This window comes from Chaetodon auriga, chromosome 22, assembly GCF_051107435.1.
Source record: "Chaetodon auriga isolate fChaAug3 chromosome 22, fChaAug3.hap1, whole genome shotgun sequence".
NCBI lineage: Eukaryota > Metazoa > Chordata > Actinopteri > Chaetodontiformes > Chaetodontidae > Chaetodon > Chaetodon auriga.
Genome location: NC_135095.1, coordinates 7,755,044 through 7,775,465, shown reverse-complemented (window position 1 = coordinate 7,775,465; position 20,422 = coordinate 7,755,044). Strand labels below are relative to the sequence as shown.

Below are 20,422 nucleotides of genomic sequence, written 5' to 3'. Positions count from 1 at the left end.
GATACCTCAGAGTTTAGAGGCGCAAACTTATTTTTTATTAAAATGCTAAATGGAGCTCACCTGCCCAAGTTTTTGCTGGAAGATTAAAAAATAAACAATTAATGTGTTTCGCTTCTCGGGCAGAATAAATTGTTACATCACATACGCAAGCAAACTTTTAAAGCGCCCCACCAGACATGTTTTGAGAAACAGAAATGCTTCGAATAGTAATTAGTGCCTGATATGTGCTTCTCAAGTAAAAAAAAAAGTTTAAGTAGATGGGGGGAAAAAAATGATGAATTACATCTACTCCTTCCTTCTGAAATCTCTCAATATGGCTTCCAGCCAAGTTGTGACATCACAAAATCCCATACGTACATGTCAGAAGAGAAACCGATGAGTGTGAAAACAGCCTTCTGAGGATGAAGCTGCTACCTGTGATGCAGTTTTTCAAGCAGACCTCCTTGTGGACTTCCAGCCACTTGTGTAAAGGCTTAATTAGTGACTTGTAGTAGCTGTAATGCTTTTTCTCAAAATGCGTTGCAGTAATGTTATTGCACTCAGTGAATCTCAAACACGGTAAATGACTGTGTCGTATATATTACACTTCATGTTAGCGGCTGAGGTAAAATGAAAGTGCAAGAAACAGGAAACTCGAGGTGTATTAAACATCCGTCGGGATGAGGCCATTAATAGAGGAATTCCCTCAAGGCCTTTTTTTTTTTTTTTTTTGCACAGCACTCATAATTGGGTTACTTAGCAGTTACCCCAATCTTAGAAACCCAGCCATTTTGTTCAGCTAAGCTTGAATCATCAGGTTTGCTAAAAGGCGCTCATTCATCAATATCCAGGATGTAAATGTCTTCTGTGTTGTAGCCCAGAGGAAGAGCTGGAGTAGAACGTTAGACGCTAAATAAAAGAAGGTGACAATTATTATTGTAGCTTTTTATGTCCCCTGGACGACAACACACAGGCCAGTCTGAGTCGCTCTTAGTCGGCTCCCTGGGCAACACAGGCTGGCAAACTTTACACCTTGTTCTGATCATTACTCCTAATGTTAAAGTCGTGAAGTTGAACAGTGGAGTATTGCTTTAAGTAAGGTTTAAATGTCACAGTGGGTATCATATTTAAATGTCATTTAAATGCCGATGCTCTGCGACTCACTTTGTGGTATATTTTTTTTGCAAATACATTGTAGCAAACACTTGTAACTAATGAAAAAATGACAGGATCCTGACAACCTCTTCCTGCGCATGACAACGCAGCATCCCTCATCTCCCATTCTCTACATCTGCCATCAATCTGCTATCAAGTTATTCATCTGGAGAATAACTGGAGTGAATAAACAAAAGAAAAAAACCTCTCATTCTGCTGTTTTTTGTTTTTCTTTTCCCATCCGATCTGATGACATCTCTGTGCATGGCTTTGTCTACCTCCCATTATCTGCATGAGAGTCGGAGAGAGGAGCCCCAACCAGGTCGATACTCGCGTTACTTTTGATTCCACTACTTTTGATAGGTGCAGTGGTGTGCGATAGGACAGCACATACGCAAGAGTGGCAGCAGAAAGCATCAATAAGAGGTTAGATCTCCAGCGAAGGCTTTGACTTTCAGCAGCACAACGCTGTAACAACACTGTAAAAAGGTATCAAGTCGCAAATCACTTGATTTCAACTGATAAAATATATTCAGTTTACTGTTTTGTTTTGGTTGTAAAAAAGTGGCCGTGCTGCATCTCTAATTTGCATGGTAATATGTCATTTATTGTTGTAACCATGATGAATGTGCACCATCTCTGCAAAATAAACCCATCAAAAGTTGTTACTCTGCTCATTTTTCACCTTCGACTACCAGCCCCTGGACAATTTTGAAAAAAAAAAAAGAAAAAAAAGTGGGAACTACCTCGGCGAAGTCGTCTGCGTAGTTGGGGGGGGAAACTTCTGCACCCATAATTCTCCCTGAGACATGCAAATACATCATCTCCTTCAAAGCTCCCCACCCATTGCCACAAACAGCAGCGAAAACAAGCACATAAAAAGGCAAACTGTGTCTTATATTTCACTATTCTGAAAGCTGTTTGGCCAGACATTTGCTCATGAATATTTAGGTAGAGGCGTTATGAATATGCATTAGGATGCCGGAGCAGCGCTATCAGCACACAGATTTATGGGCCAGTATTGTACATAATGATAAAGGAGGAGATAACCTGGCTACTGGTACGATGAACAGAATGCAAGAAGCAAAACAGAAGCCAGCATGCATGTTTAAGTCCATATACATAAGTAATTATGACTTTAGACAGAAGACATAGTAAAACACTTTAAAAGAAGAGCACAGAACACAGCAAATTTGAACCAAACCGAACCAAATAGAGCTGAGCTGCCAGTGGAAAACAACATGAAATAGCATTTCTGTCATTATCGGGGTGTGACTGTGTGCTTTGTTTCCCCTCTGCCCCTCAGGTACACGGAGAAGAAGCGTGTCACCATCTTTTTTTATCTGTGCAACGCAGTACCTGTCTGTACGTGTCATTCGTGCATGTGTGGTGCCCCTTAAAGTGTGTCAACAGTGATAACACACCTTACTGCCCACCCCGTGGTTGCAGAGATATCGCAATCTTGTGCCTCAGGTGCAGGGAAGCCAAGAAGAAGAGGAAGAAGAAGAGACGCATACAGAAAAATACTGAAATAGTTTGGAATATTCCCTGCAGGGAGGGGGTGCAGATTGGCATGGACACCATGCTGGAACCTCCGGGATACAATTTCATTTAAAAGGGAAGGTTTTCTTGTGTACAGTACATAATTTTCTGGCTGCTGCAGTGACAAACATATTTAATGCGTTACACCTGTGCAGGGTGGATCACTTAAGATAAAGAAAACTGTCATTTTACAAGCATGAGGTTGCGTTGGAAGTATCACAAGCACTGTGACAGATATGCTGCTACCTTGAAAGTGATTGCAATCCAGTGGCGGGAGGGCAGAGGGAGCAAGAGGGACGATAAATCCGATGGATGTAGAGGTTGCTCTGTTTCTGCTTGACAGGTTGTTCACATTAGTACACATTAGTTTTGCTTTATTGTTAGCTTAGCTGCACACCGATGGATGCGTTGCTTGTGTGCTTGCATGTTGTGCATTTGCTGAGGTTTCACGTAATTTTCGCCGCACAAGACTGGAATGTCTTGGCTAGTTCTTTTTTGGTCAGCTGAGCCAGTTGTTAGTGTTGTTGCATGGCAATGCGCCTATGAATATGGGGGCCGGAGCCTTTGAATGAGTACTGAAGGGAGATGTGCTTTACTTTGGTTGTTGAGTGCAAATATCACCAATCTTTCTGCAGAATCGCTGACTCCAGCTTTAATATTCACTTCCACCACGCTAAATATTAAGGTTACACATTTGGATATACTCCAAAGGGCCCTAATAAAAACCACTGCGAAATATGTGACAGAGCTAATTAAACTCCTACCACTGCAGCATGGGGGAAAAAAACTGCTCATTTCCCATGCATGTGAGTCACTGTGAAATTATTTTACAACTTAGCTTATGCAACCTTGTTTGAGGCAGCTGATGTGACCCCCCTCCCAAAATGTCAGAGGAATTAAAATTTGACTTTCAAAAAGCCCCTGATTTTTTCAGAGACTGCTGATCAAACATGGCAGCTATGCAAAGTAACCTCTGCTGGTGGAAGTACAACCAGGAAGCAGGACTGTAGCATTCAAGCCTGGTCTTAGTTTTGAGACATTTGGTCATTATCTCAGACTTGTCTCTCCGGGGTGTTTTGACTAAGAGCTGTCTCCATCCCCTGTCTCAGCCTGTACATGTCTCTGGCTTCAGATGAGTCCTGTTAAATCTCTCTCTCGTCCTCCATGTGTGTTTTTAAACCACCTCTTCCTCTCCTCCTGGCTGTCCTGCTGTAAGAGCTGGCAGTGCCTGAGTGCACTGCTTTTGCTGTGATTAAAACAATATTTTTGTCCCCCTCGCTTCTATTTTTTCAGCTTGTCTTATTAAAGTCTCGCCGAACACTGTCTTACTGTCCAGCCTCCAAGTCCAGGCAGGAGAAGAGCACAGCTGACAGAAATGGTTGATATGCCCGTCGGAGTCGCCTTCAGATATTACCGTGCACTCAGAGCATTGAGCTTAACGAGCAACAGCAAGTGATGTGGCGAGTGTTTCTGGACTTACAATGTCCTTTATTTTGCCTCTCAGGCTACATACAGGCTGCTCTAGCTAATTGGTACCTGTAGACACTGCTCAGGTTGAAAAAAGGCCCTGCAAAATCCATTTTTAGGTCATATCTACAGTTAATATTGTCCTAAAAAGACAACAATTAATAATCCTTTACCCTTTAGCATTGCTTGTTTGAAAAGTGGAATTACGTTACCTGCTATCAATTATAAATAGATTGGTTTCGGTTTGTGCTTAATATATTTTATAGCCAAACGATGATCATGCTAGTTTCTACAGCCACAGATATGCAGATAGTGAAACTCCACAGGGTCCCATACACAGTCTGAGTACAGGGTGATTGTAAAATCACAGACGTGAACAGAGCAAACTGCGCAGCTTAATCCCAAATGTCGACATGAAGTCACAGAGCAACAGAGGTTTCCATAAGCGCTGGCTGCCGGCCAAACAGCAGACTAGCCAGCTACTTTATTATCTTAATGACCATTAATAACTGGCTGTGATTCACTATGCATGTACATTTAGACCCCTAGCTTCTGCTTCAAGACAATGTGAGATCAGTGTATATGATGGAATAGTGGCGTTAGAATGTGCCAGAGGCCACCAAAATTTGGGCTTTTACAAATTTGGGAACTTTTTCCCCCACTGGCTGGCGAGCGCTGAATGCACGGTCAAGCACATGGAAGAGGGACAACAACTTGCAGTGCGGCAGAGTACTCTGTGTCCTGCACAGACAGCGTCCCACAATAACTGGATGAGCAGAAGTCGATGGCTCGGCACCGTTGCTGCTTTTCAAAGCTAACAAAGTCTTTGTGTCAGTCACAAAGGTAGTGCCTGGCAACTGACTCCTGCAATAAAAAAAAAAAAATACAAAAAATAACAAATACCGCTGCTGCCATTGAGACAGGAAAAAGAGATAGAGGAAGGCTTTGTGTATAACAGCAAGTAGCGACACCTTGTTAGTGCTTTGGGAGTTAAAGACTGCACTGCCTCCTTCATTGTACCTCTTCTCCGAGGACTTGAGCATATCCACGTCCCTGTTTTTTTTTTTTTTTTTTTTCTTTTTTTTCTTTTCACCAGTTCATCACAACCTCAATTCTCAGCCCAACAACGCAACACACGCTGCTCCTGCAGAGGAAACAGCACTGCTTACCGGAGCGACAGCGTTTTGCGTAACAAAAGAGACGGAAATAGGGAAGCAGGAATGAGAACAAGAGAGACGTGCATGTCAAGTACGGAGACGAAGGTCTCTGTTTATGAGTGTGTGTGCGTGCCTTCAACTGTCTGCATGCGTGTCCACATGTGTGTGCATTAGTAATAAAGCCAGGGGCTATAGCCGGAGCACAGACAGTCAATGTGCTTTAAAAGGAGACTATGTGCTCACTGCGGCGCGGCATAAATGATAAATTATTCATTGGATCCAACACCACAGCTATCATCAGGCCTCCGTTATTATTACCAGCCGATGGTCAGCCGTCGCTTTAAGACGCAAAGAAGAAAGCTTTAACCCTTTGAAAGCCGGTCCTGGGAAGCACCTTGTTGTGTCACCTTCGAGAAAGGAAAGTTGTTTACTGCTACCAAAACTCCCACACACTCCCTGTTTCCCCTCCTTTTATCCATCTCCTCTCCATGCAGTCCCTTATTCTGCAGTTTCCTCTTTCCTTTCCCACTCCCATTTGTCGTCATTTTATATAGTATGCACCCTGCCCCCCCCGTCCTTGCATTCATCTCTCCCTCTGTCCCTCTCTGCCCACCCGCCCCTTGCCACCATCGCTCCGTCTTGCTCCCACAACCCCTATTTCTGTCTCTATCTCCAGTGGAGGAGGTGCCAGGGCAGTGTAATTGGTATTCAGGCTCTGTCAGAGCCAATGCAGAGCCCTGTTAGCAGAATAAGAGAGGAAACATCCTTATCTGGATTTCCACGGTAACCAGAGGGTGGGTGGTGGGGGACTCAGTTACGCTCGCTGCTCTTATTATTTTTTATTTCTCTTTCATTTTTTTTGTCTTGTTTTCCCTCTTGTTTTCTCTCATCGTCCTCCCCCTGCTGTCTGTGCTAATTATTGACTGGCTGTGGTGCAGGCTCTGAAGCTCACACACACACACACACACACACACACACACACACACACACACACACACACACACACACACACACAATAGGATTGCACACATTGACTGGAGTCTGTAATGACACAAAACCGTATATAGGCACACATGTACACAGGGAAACATGGAAGAACACCTGCCTGCCTGCACGCACACACACACACACTTGCACAGACGTTATACAACCGTTACACAGCCCCCTACGGAGGCCTTCACTGGCGCAGCTTCCCCACATCTGCATCCAACAGGCTTATTACACACACACACCCTCTCTCTCCACTGTCTCACTGTGTCCTCTCTCCTATCTCCTCATAGTTCCAGAGGGCTACACTACAAGACACATGTAATCACGCAGCACCATTACGGAGCTATTTTGAGGACTCTGAGTAAATGCGAACGGCTCTTGATTCAAACGGCCGGATCCTCACGCACTGTAAAATGTGGCGGCGGCATGAATGAGAATCAATTAAGGCAACTGTTTAAACATTAGCTTTTAAAGCAGAGCAAGTAATGGTATAGAAGGAGGCTTAATTAGCGAGCAGGAACGTGAAAAACAGAGGAGCAGCCTGAGACTAATGACAAAACAGCTACAAAAGACAACTTACACAAAAGCATGATCAAACAAATAATGAGGCTGAGACTGATGGAAATGCAGGAAGCTTTTTTTTTTTTTTACTCATAGTGAGAGTTCAGAACAGCCCAAATAAAAATGATGGTGACTATGTTTTGTTCCTCAAAAAAGATCAACACAAAATTCCATTCAAGATTCATGACAATTAAGTTACGTGTTGCAGAGTTATCATCATTTTTGTTAAAAAATCTAACATCTTTCCACACTGCAAGGCTCTGCAGTCTTATTAGTGCAACTAATGCAACTAAGTGCACTGACTCAAGTACTGATCTTGACTTCTACTTTACTACAGACTGCAGTTCAGAGGGACATATTGCATAGCCAGAGCATACGATGATCTGGCTATATGATGCTTTGTTTTAGATGGAGCTACCCGACACAGCATAAAACAGCTGAAATGACTTGCACAGTTTAATGGTAAAGCACAGTGAAGACGATCTACTTCAGCTGACTCCTCCGAAAGTTCACCACGGTCAAACCTCCTTCTCAAGACACTTTGGGTTCTGGCTGGCAGTAAATTTGACAGCCAGCACATTAACATCATAAACAGACAAAACTTATGACCTCCGCCATGTCACTCTCAAAATGATGACAGCGATAAGCATCTTAAGTTCCGATTAACTCTTAGCAAACGCAGTACAGTTGCTTCTTCTGCAGGAAATAATCTTATCCCTGCCATGGAGTCCATTACTGGATAATCCTAAGCAGTGCAGTTCAACCAAATCTTACGTGGATAAAAACTGTACACAGAATTTGGATGATATCCTCTCTGTCTCCCTCTCAGTGCTGCTGGTTACTAGCACAACCAATCCCTGTCTGCCGTTACCTGAGTTGCCATGGCAACCCTCCCCCAAAAAGAATTTATTTCAGGAAGCAACCCATCGGCAACAACCTGTGACTCTCTCTCTCTCTGTGTCTGTCTCATTCTCTCTTCCTTCTTCCTCCGTCATCATTCTAATCTTTCACTGCTCCTTTCATGCACTTTTACTCCTCTCCTGCCGCGACACGCACATATGTATATATAGTGTCCTTTTCGTCTCCCTCCATCTTCAAGTTTTATCCGTCTGTGCCTTTCCGCCTCATTTGCTGTCACAGTCTGTCCATATTCAGCCACTGGGTTACTTCATTTGTAGCTACAACCAGAGGAAATGGTGCATCAGGCTCCTTCACTAGGCTGTTATCTGTACTCATGGTTGGAGCTGTGCGTGTGTGTGTGTGTGTGTGTGTGTGTGTGTGCGCACAAGAGAATCCAAATCTATGAGAAGTCTGTGTCTGTGCATGTGTGTGGATTTATGTGCATTTAAAAGTGCAACTGTGTGCATGTGTGTGTGTGTGTGTGTGAGTGTGTGTGTGTGCACAGGAGCCCGCATGTGTAACCGTTTGTGCCAATTATTTCATTACCGGCTGACAGATTTCTCTTTCCACCATTACTGCTCCCTTAGCCACAGGCACCGGCAGAATCCCTGGCAGTCACACACACACGTATATGCACGCACACAAACACACACGCATGCACGCACACACACAAACACACGCACACAAACAAGCTAGCACACAGCAACCAGTTCAAGTCCATCAATTAAGGAGGCAATTTGCTCAAGTGGTTCCACCTGGGCCAAAAGGCAGGTGGGTGGCTATGCTCTGTTTACCTATCAGACACTATTAGGGGTGAGATGTCACTGGTTTTACTTCTGCCCTGCCTCCATGATGTCAGTTCTGCCTTTTTTTGTCTGCATGCATGTCAGATGCGCTGTGTAATATGTGTGTGTGCGTTTGTGTGTGTGAGAGCGAGAGATTACATCACATCCTCACATGATAACTGGAATGTACTCTGTCAATGTGTAGCAACCAAATGACAGATGATGCCAACATTTGTGGATGCAGGGTGCGTGCATGTGTGCGCATGTTATGTGTCAGGTTATCAAGCTGCTGACATGTAGAAGAAGCAGCAGATGCTTTTTTTTTTTTTCTCCTCACACACGTCTCCATCTTTAACCAGACTGCTTCAGCGATCCCTCCGTGTGTGTCTGTGTTGACTTTGTTGTGTGTGTGCTTCAATGTGGACTGTGTGGATGTGTGGCCTCTGCAGCAATATTTCATCCTCTCCAGAGCCCCATAAGAACCTGCTGCACTCTGTGTGAGAGTGTGAGAGTGTGTGTGTGTGTGTGCGTGTGTGTGTGTGTGTGTGTGGGCAAGTGACCCTTTGTGGCTGTGTATGCATATGTATACAAGGCTGCCTCTGCGCCTGTGTGTGCACATCTACACTTGCTCGCAGCATTTATTCACTATCTTGAAGAACTGCGTGTGTGTGTTCCGAATGTATGATGAAACTTCATACACACACGCGCGCACACACACCATGCCACACACTTACACAGTCTGTTTGATAAATTAGACTTGGAGCTACAGGAATTCGCTTTGCAATGCACTAACGCAAAAATGAGATAGTGCATACGGTCTGTCAAGCACCGGTGTATATTTGCAGGAGTGTGTGAGTGTGTGTGTGTGTGTGTATGCATATGTCTGCATTTGTATTTGTCACTGCACTTCTGCATGTCAACTTGGCACGCACAGATGTTTGTGGCCGCGAAGTTCACCTGCAGAAGGAGTGCGGCTGCGTGTTTACATGCCAGCCTCATCCTACAGATGTGCTCTGAGGTGCGCCGGAAAACACACGCAGGACCCACCTGTCAATGTTTCCTCTCAATGCCATTTGATTTAAGCAAGGGTATTCTGTTTCCTGCATCCCACAAGCGCTATTTCCTTTCAAGTCATTGGATGTGGTATTATCCTTGGGCTTAGGTGGCGGTGCACAAGGTATAATTTATTGTCTGTTCAGCAAGGCAAATGTGCAAGCCTGGCGTATTTCATTTGCTGAATACATATCATTATTAAAATATGATTTTTTCCCCTACCTTTTTTTTGTGTTTCACACTGTGTGGTGAAATGCTATCTAGGGTGCGTCTGATTCATGCCCTTACTGTGAATTTCTTGGTGATAATAACTCCTGAAATATGGAATATTGGGCACACTGTGCGAAGAGAAGAGGCTCAAGTCAGTGCTGTAAGAGGGAAAAGAGGGGCGGCGGGTTCAGATCACGTCAGTGCACATCAATGCATACCAAATCTGAAAATGTGCATTACTTCTCAGATGATGAAACACTCGGTTAGAAAAAGCAGTGACCCGCCTGCCCCATTACGCATACACCTATTTGAGCTCAAACCGACAGCTAGCAAACCCGGGCTGCTTCAGCACCCATAGCGGTGAATCAAGCACAACTTGTAAATTTATTGTGTACACAGCGCGTATAGTATATGTATTACTTTTAAGTGAAGAATGTGGCTTTAAAAATTCCCTAACAGCAGCACTGTAAAGAAACAAGGCAGCGCAGAAGAAAGCTTTCTGTATTCATGAGTTTGGTTTTAACAGTCCCTGCAGGTACAATAATGAAGTTCCTCTCCCCCATGTGGAATGGACCGTAATGATTATGATGAAGCAGAATCGCCGGCTGTTTTTTTTTTTCCCCCTCTCCTCCCTGCTGTTGAATCGACAGAGCTGTAAACATAAGCGTAAAACTATATGTAGCGACTATGTAATTGTAAAAAAAGGAAAGGGCTATTAACAGTTGCAGAGACAGAGGGAGAGAGAGAGAAAGAGCGCAGCCAGCCCTGCAAGACTCAAACTACTGTTCAGTAGCAACAGCTGCATGGATGCTATTGCATTTTGAGGCATAATCACAGAGCAAAATGAAGACTTACAATACAGCCTTTTTCCCTTTTCTCAACAAAACATAATTCAAAAGATCTGCCTGGTTTTTCCTCTCTCAAAACGTTCATAATTTACCTTGAATTAGTCTTAGTCTGTGTACTACAAGACACATCAATCAATTCAGGAGTGAGAGCAGGTTCCACTTCTGTGTTTTGAATTTCATGGATCACAGATTCTGCGTTCGAAATACTTCACAACTTCATAAGACAAAGGGGTTCCAATGAGTAAACAAGATAAAAACATGCAGTCATTTGAATAATGCTATTCAAGCAACCTGTTGGATTGCAATTTGACACTGCAACGCTTGCCGGCTACGTCAATTATGTCAATGATGATCACCGTAAGTGCAGCGAACGTGTTGCGTTATCTCGCTTTGTTGCATGACTAACATCCATGTCAGCACCTTTCCCTCCGCATGCTATAATGGCATTAGAAGATAAATGAGTGGCACCGCTTGTTATGACCCATAATGTTATGGCTTGTCCTTTACAGTGAGCTAAACCCATTTTCTCTTACTGCGTTAGGTCGAGAATAGGAATTGGAACCCCACAAGCAATCTATTCAAGGGTGCAACAAGCTAAGGGGATGTGACGTGCCAATGTTTTTTAGTGATTTTCATTATGTGTCATTCTATTCTAATTCATTTTCAATTGGACCATAAGAGCTGCTGCCGTGAGCAGTACAAAAAGGCAGGAACGAACGAAGGAGGATCTTGTTTAGCTGCAAGACATCCCGAGAAAGAAAATAATGATCTTTATGAAATTGCTTTAGACACAATCTGACAGCCGAGACAAAGCAAGTGGCTGGCCTTGTTTGAATCGATAAAGCCTCCATTAGTTTTCTAAAGAGTAACATGCAATTTGTTTCGGTGGAGCAGCATAGCATCGGTAATATTCTGCCCCTTTGACACAAACAGCTAATGCACTATAGCCATCCTAATGCAAGATTAAACCTACATTTCTGTCAGATGGAAATTGAAAAACGCTTCAAACGCACGGGATCCATAAAGCATGACCAAGCCTGTTATCACAGACACCACATTTGTGTCATAATGGCCTCCGGGGCCAAGCTTTTGTGAAGGCAGAAAAACCTTGTTTCTAAATCCATTCAAATGACTGTGATCTCACGTGCAAAGAAGATCAAACTTCTTAAGTAGCTATTGATCAGCTAGATGAACAGAGACACCCGATTGATCGAACGGAGCGATGACCTCATCTCTACCTTTGACACAGCAGGAAAGCACAAATTGAAAGCGCAGAAGGGTAAGCACACTTCTCACCCATCATTTCCCGGAGAATGTGTGGATGTATCACACTCAAGCACCCTGGTGGTCACGGAATCAATAGTCTGGAGAGTAAGCCTATGAATAAAATGGACGGAAGGCCTGGCGCAGCTCCCTTCAATCAGCACTCTTTGAGCTTGTATATCTTGACGAATAAACTATAATCTTGGGCTGGACCGTCCGAGGGGAGGGACGATCCGCTCTTTGAGAGATGGTCATGATGGACATGTTGCCAGTGTTGCAAGAATGAGCCCGGAGGAATCCGCCCTTCCTTGGAGAAAAACGCTGATCTGGGAGGATCTTTCTCCCACCATCTGACAAGCCGATAGACAAATGGCCTCACTAGTCTCTAACCTCTCAAACTACTGGCCCTCCTCCTACTCCTCGGTATGTGTGTGTGTCGTCTGCCTCCCGCACTCAACCTCGTGCGGGTGTGTGCGCGCACTCACTCACATGACTAATTTACAGAGTCGAGCTCTATCACTCTGACCAGAACACATTCCCTGGCTACTGCATGAGGTTTTAATTAAAGATACAGCTTCAGTTATTAAAATCACTCAATCTTTTATGTATTCTCCCACATCTTACATCCAGGAAGAGCTCAATCTAGCAATCTGCGCTAGCTTGCCGATCTGTGCCACAATTTACTGCATGTGTTATCGCAAGCATCTGTATTACGTTAATGCGTCCGAGGATGTAAGACAAAACATCACATGTCCTTGCTGATTCGAGGTTTTACAGAGTAGCTCAGTTCCATGTCTTCAAGCTCGGATTGGTAGGACCTCGGGGAGTTTAAGACGGCGCTTCATGGGTGGAAGGGCAGGAATGAAGTGTGTTAGGTCGATGTCTTTCTGACATCACTATTTTCAAAGGCCAATGAGTCTCTCCAGTAAAAACTGGAATCCAGAGAGGATCCTCGCAGCCAGCTTTTCATTACAGTCTAACTCAGACCACCGCCTTTTTTTATTGTCCCACAGCACTGCCAAAACGCAATCAATAGGACTTTAGGAAAACTGGGTGCAATAGTGCACACTTTTTACTGTCCTGTAATCAATAGGAACTGTGAAAAAGAGTGCCATGAGTAAATACTGGAGATTTCCGACACACACACACACACACACACACACACACACACACAGATGAAAAGTGCCTCGGGACACTAGGGGGTCGTTTGGAGTAGGCTTAGATTACCTTGATAAACCACCACAGGTCTCTCCTGCAACTGGGATTGATTCATTGAAGTGAATTAATTAACAAACCCTTTAAGTAATGAATCAATTAAGCAATTGATTATTGTGCATTGCCCCTATGGACTGCAGCTGATACTGACCATTAAAGATAAACTGTGCTCAATTTAAATCAGTTTATTGAAGATTATAAGCAGGAGTGCTCTGCTTACCTATGTGTGCCATTGCTGTGAGCGATTTGGCATCACGGGGGATTCGCTCAGTAAAACATGGCGATTGTGACATTGCTTCTGTATGCTACAGGAGTATTACTGCGGCATTAAACACATGCATATTATCTTTATGTCACTAGAGCCTGAAGCTGTGCCTCAGGGCTAAATTCCCTAAAATCCCTCATTTCTGGAGATTAATAATATATGATTAAAAAGGAAGAAATGCTTAATGACTACACCTGCGCTGCTGTATCTCTAAGTCATATTCAAGTCAGCGCTCACAGTGCAGTTCACTCTGGCTTTGACTGTAATTAAACAGTCTACATCTTTTAGATGCAGGTGATGCTTGGCAAGCAACTGTGCCTTTTACGACTGTGCCTGAAGTATATTCATCATTGTGCTTCTTTTAGCACAAACACGATTAATATTCTGATGGGAAAAAAATGAAACCCAGCATTCACAGATGGCATGCTGAAATTGAATAGTTGGACTGGAGTCTCTGCAGTAAGAGAAAAAAAAAAGAGGGAAAGCAAAATAGTGTAGCATAAAGGGGAAAACACAGACAGCTGTCAATATAAACAACAGTTGTGTAGCAGTCCTTCAGTGTCTTACATAACCGTCCACTGTTTGACAACTCTGGCACACAAAGCCAATAGTCCTGTGAGTTGTAGAACTAGTCCCAAAAAGGCTTGATCAATCTGCTGGTCATTCACAGGCAATGGGGTCACATCTTGAAAGCTGTGATTGAAAGCGCGGTGCATTTGAGGCACACTAGATTGGCCTTTTTCCTGCTTTGACCTGAGCTTTGAGTTCAGGGCTTTGTAAAGGCAACCTGATAAACCCTGTTTCACAATGACCACCTGATGACCTCTGGTGTGACTGGCAGGTCACAATGTCTCCCTGCACTAGCCGCATCGCCGATTATTGGGTGCAAACAAGCGGATGACATTCTGTGAAAGCGCATAATCTGCAGACTGCAGAATTTTCTTTCCATGAAATGTTGGATTATTTCAGTCCATCTGCTTTTTTTTTTTTTTTTTGTTAGGGAAAGCAGCTCAGGCTACAGAAAGACAGAAGCTACTTGGGAGTGCAGACATGACGTGCCTTCCTTTCTAAACTCATGTCTCAAGACGTGACAGGGCTTCCCTTTCTCCACGGGCCAATACGTGCATGACACCAAGCGTTTGCCACTGCTTGACCCAATTCTGCCTGAGCCTGCTCCGAGCAGGGCTGCCACACCACAGGATGCCATTGGAATCCATGTCTTTTTGAAGGAGGATCCCCTGGACTGGGCCTCTGTACGCGGTAAATGAAAACTGATTTGGGCCGCCTGATGTCAGGCACGGTGTATGAATACACATATCTCTGTCACTTTAGCCCATTATGGCTCACCCTGTGGTTTTACCTGAGGATCAATAACTGCAGTCATCAGGCAGACGGGTGGCCTGTTTGAGAGAGGTAGAGGACACTGAGAGGCCACTTGGGTGTGCAAACACAAGGCTTTATGAATGAATAAGAAGGAAATATGCGGCGGTACTCCAATTCAACATGCCATTGCCACAGAGACAGTTTAGGCAATATGCTTCTCTTTGAAGTATAAAACAGCTACTAGCAAAATGGGTACAGTTAAAAAGGAGTTTAGTAGAGGGATTTACCAGAGATTCCTTTCATAGCACCGCATGTCTAAAAGGCCTGGCTTATTTGAAATCTACTTTCAATCACAATGTATCATCTGTCTTTTTGAGCTCTTTTCTTTTTTTTTTTTTTTTTAGATATCTATAAAGGTGCTTATTCCAAAACAGCTTCGCAGCACGAAAAGTGGTTTTCTTACACAAAACGTTCATTGGCAACAGCTCACATCATCCTATCTTAGATAAAGATTACTCCCTCACCACGCACGTCAAGAGGCAGATACAGATCAATCATTCAAGCTTATTCAAGTTATCTCCTCTATAGCTGCGAGTCCTAAAATATCCCCACGATTTGCAGCAGTTAAGAAGATAATTATGTACAAATACTGTTCTTATTCGAGAGGAAAATGTAAGAATAAATGTCTGAATCCTGCCTGATGCTAACTTGCAGTCGATTCTACAACTTTACTGCTGTATTAAGAGAGAACTATATGCCATTGAGGTTTTAAAGAAGCTGCTCTTCATAACGTTAATTGTAACCCACAGGGTGCCTCAATTTCATGCCAAAAATATTCTGGAACAGTGGCTATCTCATTATTTTACCCTATCCTGTGCTAAAACAGATTGCCCCGGATCCACCAGTGAATTCCCTCACCAAGAACTCTTCCATGAATCTGTCAGACTCTCTATTGCCATGTGACAAATTTCTTGGCCAATGAAGAGCAAAATGGGATTTGCTCCATTGCCTGAATTATTGAAGTGGACAGTGTGAGAAATTTATGGCGCAAAATTCATCCACATTCCCTATGCATAATGTTTTAATATGTTTCCATTCCCGATCCGCCCTCGCCGCATCCTCATTTCTCAATGCACGCAATCCCATGTCACATTATGCAAGGGGGCTGACACAACGAGGTGTGCAGCTCCCAAAAATACACTCACCGGCGTGTTCGGCTATCTAACCGGCTGGCAGATGGGTGACATTTTGTTTTTTCATGAGCATTCCCATTGCCGAAATCAGCATCCCAGATCTCTAGCTAGCTAGCACTCCCGCTTTTACTGGTATGATAATAACTCATGACACGTGCTGCCGGCAGGCTACCTTCAGATAAAATACCACCTGCGCACACATCTGCACCACCACCAATAACAGACACACACATGCGTGTAAACACAGCCACCGACGATCAATCTGTGGAGAGGACACTAAAAATACATTTTCCTGGTTTTCCCTCTTCCTTTTGTTTCGTGCATGTAACTCACATTGGAGGGAGATGTGCTGCACAAGCCTGATGTTCCCATGAAGGAATATGTGAGACAAGATTAAAAGGGGTCTGTTCTTTTTAAGACCCCTTGTGCATGCCTTTCATTACCCTCATCCCCAAAAGACTGTCACTAATGCACTCCTTTGAATTCATTTTATCAGTTGGTATTATTAGCCCTTACAGCTGGCTTTGACCTTGGCCATTCTTGTAGCCTGAAGTGAGCATATTCTCAACCCTCCTTTGTGTGCCTTTCTCCCTCCATCTCTCTCTCTCTCTCTCTCTGGTAGATTTCAACAGGGACCTTATAAACCATAATGAACTTATATTGCATCTTCTCTCCACCGAGCGAGCGGCAGCTTTCCCCCGCAAAGTTAAAAGCGATTTGGTGTCAAGTTTTGAAAGCAAAGAAAATGCAGGCTTAGGGGAAAAACACCTCGGTGTAAAAGCACAACATGATACAGACAAACAGCTCGGCGGTGAAGGTCAAAAATATTGCCTTGCCAGTCGACGAGCTCGACAATGCTGATGGCCTGAATCTACCGAGGGTCCCTCGCGTTAACGCTGCCGTGAGCAGCACTTTTTTCAGATTGGTAGGTGGCCACACAATCCTCTTTTTGACCTCTGTGGAAAAGGCTAGCATGCCACAGTAAATTAAAACTCCAAAGGAAGGCTTCGGGACATGTGCCAGTACAAAATCCTGAACTCCCCTTGTCTCGCATTTTGGCTGAAAGACAAGTTTTCTCTCTCTCTCTCACTCTCTCTCTCTCAACCCCCTTCAGTATGGCTGGACATTCTCCTACCCCACAGTAGTCATGGACTCACCACAGTGAGGAGAGTGTTTGCCACTGCTTGACCTGAATATTTGCCCAGGGCCGGAGGCAGGGAGGGGATGGCAGGCCATTCCAAGCCACGCTTCTCAAAAACCGGTACAAAGGAAGCCCATGACAGTTCCTAAGTGCCAAAGAGACTCTGCTCGCCCCGGGGTATACATGTATAGAGGGAATATTAAGTGCTGTTTTTTGTGCCAGGTTCACACAGTACAGTAATTCCCTCGTTTATACCATTTGACTTTCATAAGGAGTTTGAGCAGTAAGTGTACTCAACCTCTGCATGAAGATCTCCCCACAGAAAAGGAATGATTTGTATTTATTATGCTACATCAGGTGGAATTAATGATTTGCTAACAGGGATAACATGCCATGCTGTAACATCACTTAAATCCTGATGGAACTGGTTTCTGGTGATTGCCAGAGTCACGCAATCATTCCTTAATCTGAATGTCAGCAAAGGAAACTCAATTAATTACCCCACAAGCCGCACCACTTGCCTCAATGCAGCCATGCCCGCAGGCTGTGCCATCATCCAGCATGGCAGCAATGACAGACACATTGTGCACAGTGTGTCTGTGCGCGTAAATGGCGATCGGGACTGAAATGTATCACATGTGCACATATATGGGGCAGAAGACACAACTGAAGGTAAATGGAACGACATTTGAGCCGCTTGACCTCAATGTTACCCTAAAGCTAGACTCTAGTGCCATCTATTGAAAACGTTTACAACAAATCTGTATTCTATACAAACAGTGAACTGCTGCTTTTAATGCTGCTTTTTTTCTGTGCAGCTTGAATTCATTTTTTTCGATCGCACAAAATTGATCAATCGATCAACCTCTGGCGAATGACTTGTTGATAAGGAAAACTGCGGATGAGGACAATCGCAGCTCGGGAATACAACGTGTTCCTGCAAACTAATCTGCTTTAGTGTCCTTTTTTTATTTTATTTTACAGCGATTGAAAGAAAAAAGTCGATATGTGCTTGCGGTTGCGCCGAAGCTGCGGACACACTCCGCATTGGAATTACTGTTGCGGAAAACTTCAGCTACAGGGAAGGCGGCGGCGCATTCAAACAGTGTAAAAAGTGACATGTAATCAGGCGGAGATGTGAGTGATTACCTTCTTTGAGCAGGCGGGAGTGAATAAGGAGAATGAGAAAGCAGCAGATCGCCGCTCCGGTCAGTGCCCACGCAACTCTGAGCAGCTGCATCCTGGCGTAGGAAGGCTTGTGGCGGACCGAGACAGCCGTGCAGCGGGAGAGACACACACTCCACCTCAGCTCACAGACACGCACTGACTCATATTCTGCTGGTCGTGTAATTCAGCATTCATCCCCTTGGTGAAAAAATCCTCACTTGATAGTCCGGTTTAGATGTGACAGAGAGGGCTGGGATTCCGGAGAACAACAAAAAAAAAAAATACGCGCTCTCGCTTCGCCGCCGGTGCGTCAGAGTGGCTCCAAACAGCAGGGCGATTAACCCCCAGTCACCGTCTGAAGGGCTGGCATCTTCCTCTCACACCACTTCTCCTTCTCTTCCTTCTTTTCCTTCAAGGGTCTATTGCGACAGGTTCGGCGGAGCGGGCTGCGCCCCTTGGTGTGTCTCTGTCTTCGAGTGCGCACGGCGATCCACGGCGATGCGGAGCGCAGATGATGATCACCGCTCTCCGCTGCATGTTACGCACGTCTCTCCCACTGCTGGAGAGGCAGAGGCAAATACTGCTAACCCAGTCGCCTTGCAGCCTCTCTCTCTCTCTCTCTCTCTCTCTCTCTCTCTCTCTCTCGTTCTCCCTCCCTCCCTCTCTCTCTCTGTCCCGGTTCTTCACTATATCGCTCCGTCGTTCCGTCACTTTCCCCCCTCTCTCTCTCTCTGTCGCCCCCCAAACTCTCCACCTCTCCCTCTCCCTCTTTCCCTCTTGATTCAGTCCAATGCAACTCTTGCCATTTACGCACGAGAACTGCCAGTTTCATGCACTAAGCATCTCCCGGATAATCCCTGTCCCCCTATCCGCGCGTCATAGCTCCACAAAAACATTTTTGTTCCACACCAGAGGCGGTGTGGACGGATACCCTTCGACTTTTCTTTGAGGAAATCAATATGACCAAAGACCCGGCTGTGCAGGTCCTTTCTGTCCACTTTGTTCTCCCATCAGATAATCTATAAAGATCACAACAGTTGCAGGCGTGAATGTGGGCACGTCTCTTTCCCTCTGTATGTTCCTCATGGGCTGTTTTTCCTCTCTGCTTAGCTCCAGGTTACGTCACAACTCCCCCAAATAATCTCCTCCAGCTACAACGGGTGAGATGGTGCTGCTATATAAAAGGATGTTTCCACTGAAAAATAAGTGAGCAAACCGTGGGCTGCAGGTGATCATGTGCCAAACAGACTGCAAACCCCGAAATAAGTCTTGGAAAGAGTGCTTCGTGATGAGTTTTAACCCCCATTAAAATGATGTCACGAAGATTTATTTCTAGAGCCAAAGAGGTGGCAACTTCCATTCCAGATATTTGTAAAGAAATGCTTCTTTTAGGTGGATTTCATTCACCTCATGCCTTGATGTTGCAAAAAAAAAAAAAAAAAAAAAGTAAAAAGTGTGCTGAGGAAATTCTGCACCTCCATATTAGCCAAGCCTCCCAGTTATTGAAACAAGCAAAAGGCTTTGGGTAGCCTAGCCTGAAGCTCATTTTCCAAGAATATTCAAAACCCTCTGAAACCTATTACACATGTAGCCTAAAATTTCATCATATTATAGACATAAAGAATTGATGCCATTGCAAGAATCTTAAGAAGCCTCTTCTGCTCTGTTCTCAGCCTGATGTTTAAAAAGGATGTCTGGATTAGTGAGTGGAAGCAATCGGACTGGAGGAAGAACAATATTGAGTGGCAAAACAATGGCTTGTGTAATCCCCCTCCTCCTGCTGAGCGCCAAACCCACCAATTGTTTCTGTTTAATGTATATCTGCATGCTGTGTACACATGACGTGGGATGAGATGAAAATTGAACTATTCATCCATTTATTTGAGTCAGTCGGTCATTTGGAAGAAACTGGTCAGATTGCACACAATAATGCATATGGCCGCTCAAGTGATCACAGCATTTGAAAGCAGCATTTTCCTCCTTGGGGGACTTGTGAGTTTTATCCTGGCGTCTGTGTATTTATAATTGAATCAGAATGACATGGTCTGACGAGTGACGGTGCCACTCAAACCAGAGAGCTGTCATTGCAGTGTCAATAAGGTTGGCCCCTGCAGCTACTAGCACTAATTAGCTGATAACAGTCTCTGTTGGCCGGCATGCGTGCCAGACTGTGTATGTGTTTGTGTGCATGCTGTGAATGTCTATTCC

The 20,422-nt window shown here is 44.4% G+C and overlaps 1 protein-coding gene across 4 annotated transcripts in view; it reads right to left on the bottom strand.

Moving 5' to 3' along the window:
- The window catches only part of tafa5a (TAFA chemokine like family member 5a), a 137,324-nt gene that overhangs the window by 72,801 nt on the left and 44,101 nt on the right, over positions 1-20,422 (bottom strand). The window contains exon 1 of one of the 4 annotated variants that reach the window (XR_013075857.1): positions 18,197-19,210. The exons of 2 other annotated variants lie outside the window; for them this stretch is intronic. Coding sequence is in view for 1 of the 2 variants with exons in the window: in XM_076722347.1 (XP_076578462.1) it covers positions 18,197-18,287 (91 nt within the window). In the remaining variant the exon portion in view is untranslated. Of the gene's footprint in view, positions 1-18,196; positions 19,211-20,422 lie in introns of those variants that run through there. One more of the 4 variants, XM_076722347.1, reaches the window with a different exon arrangement.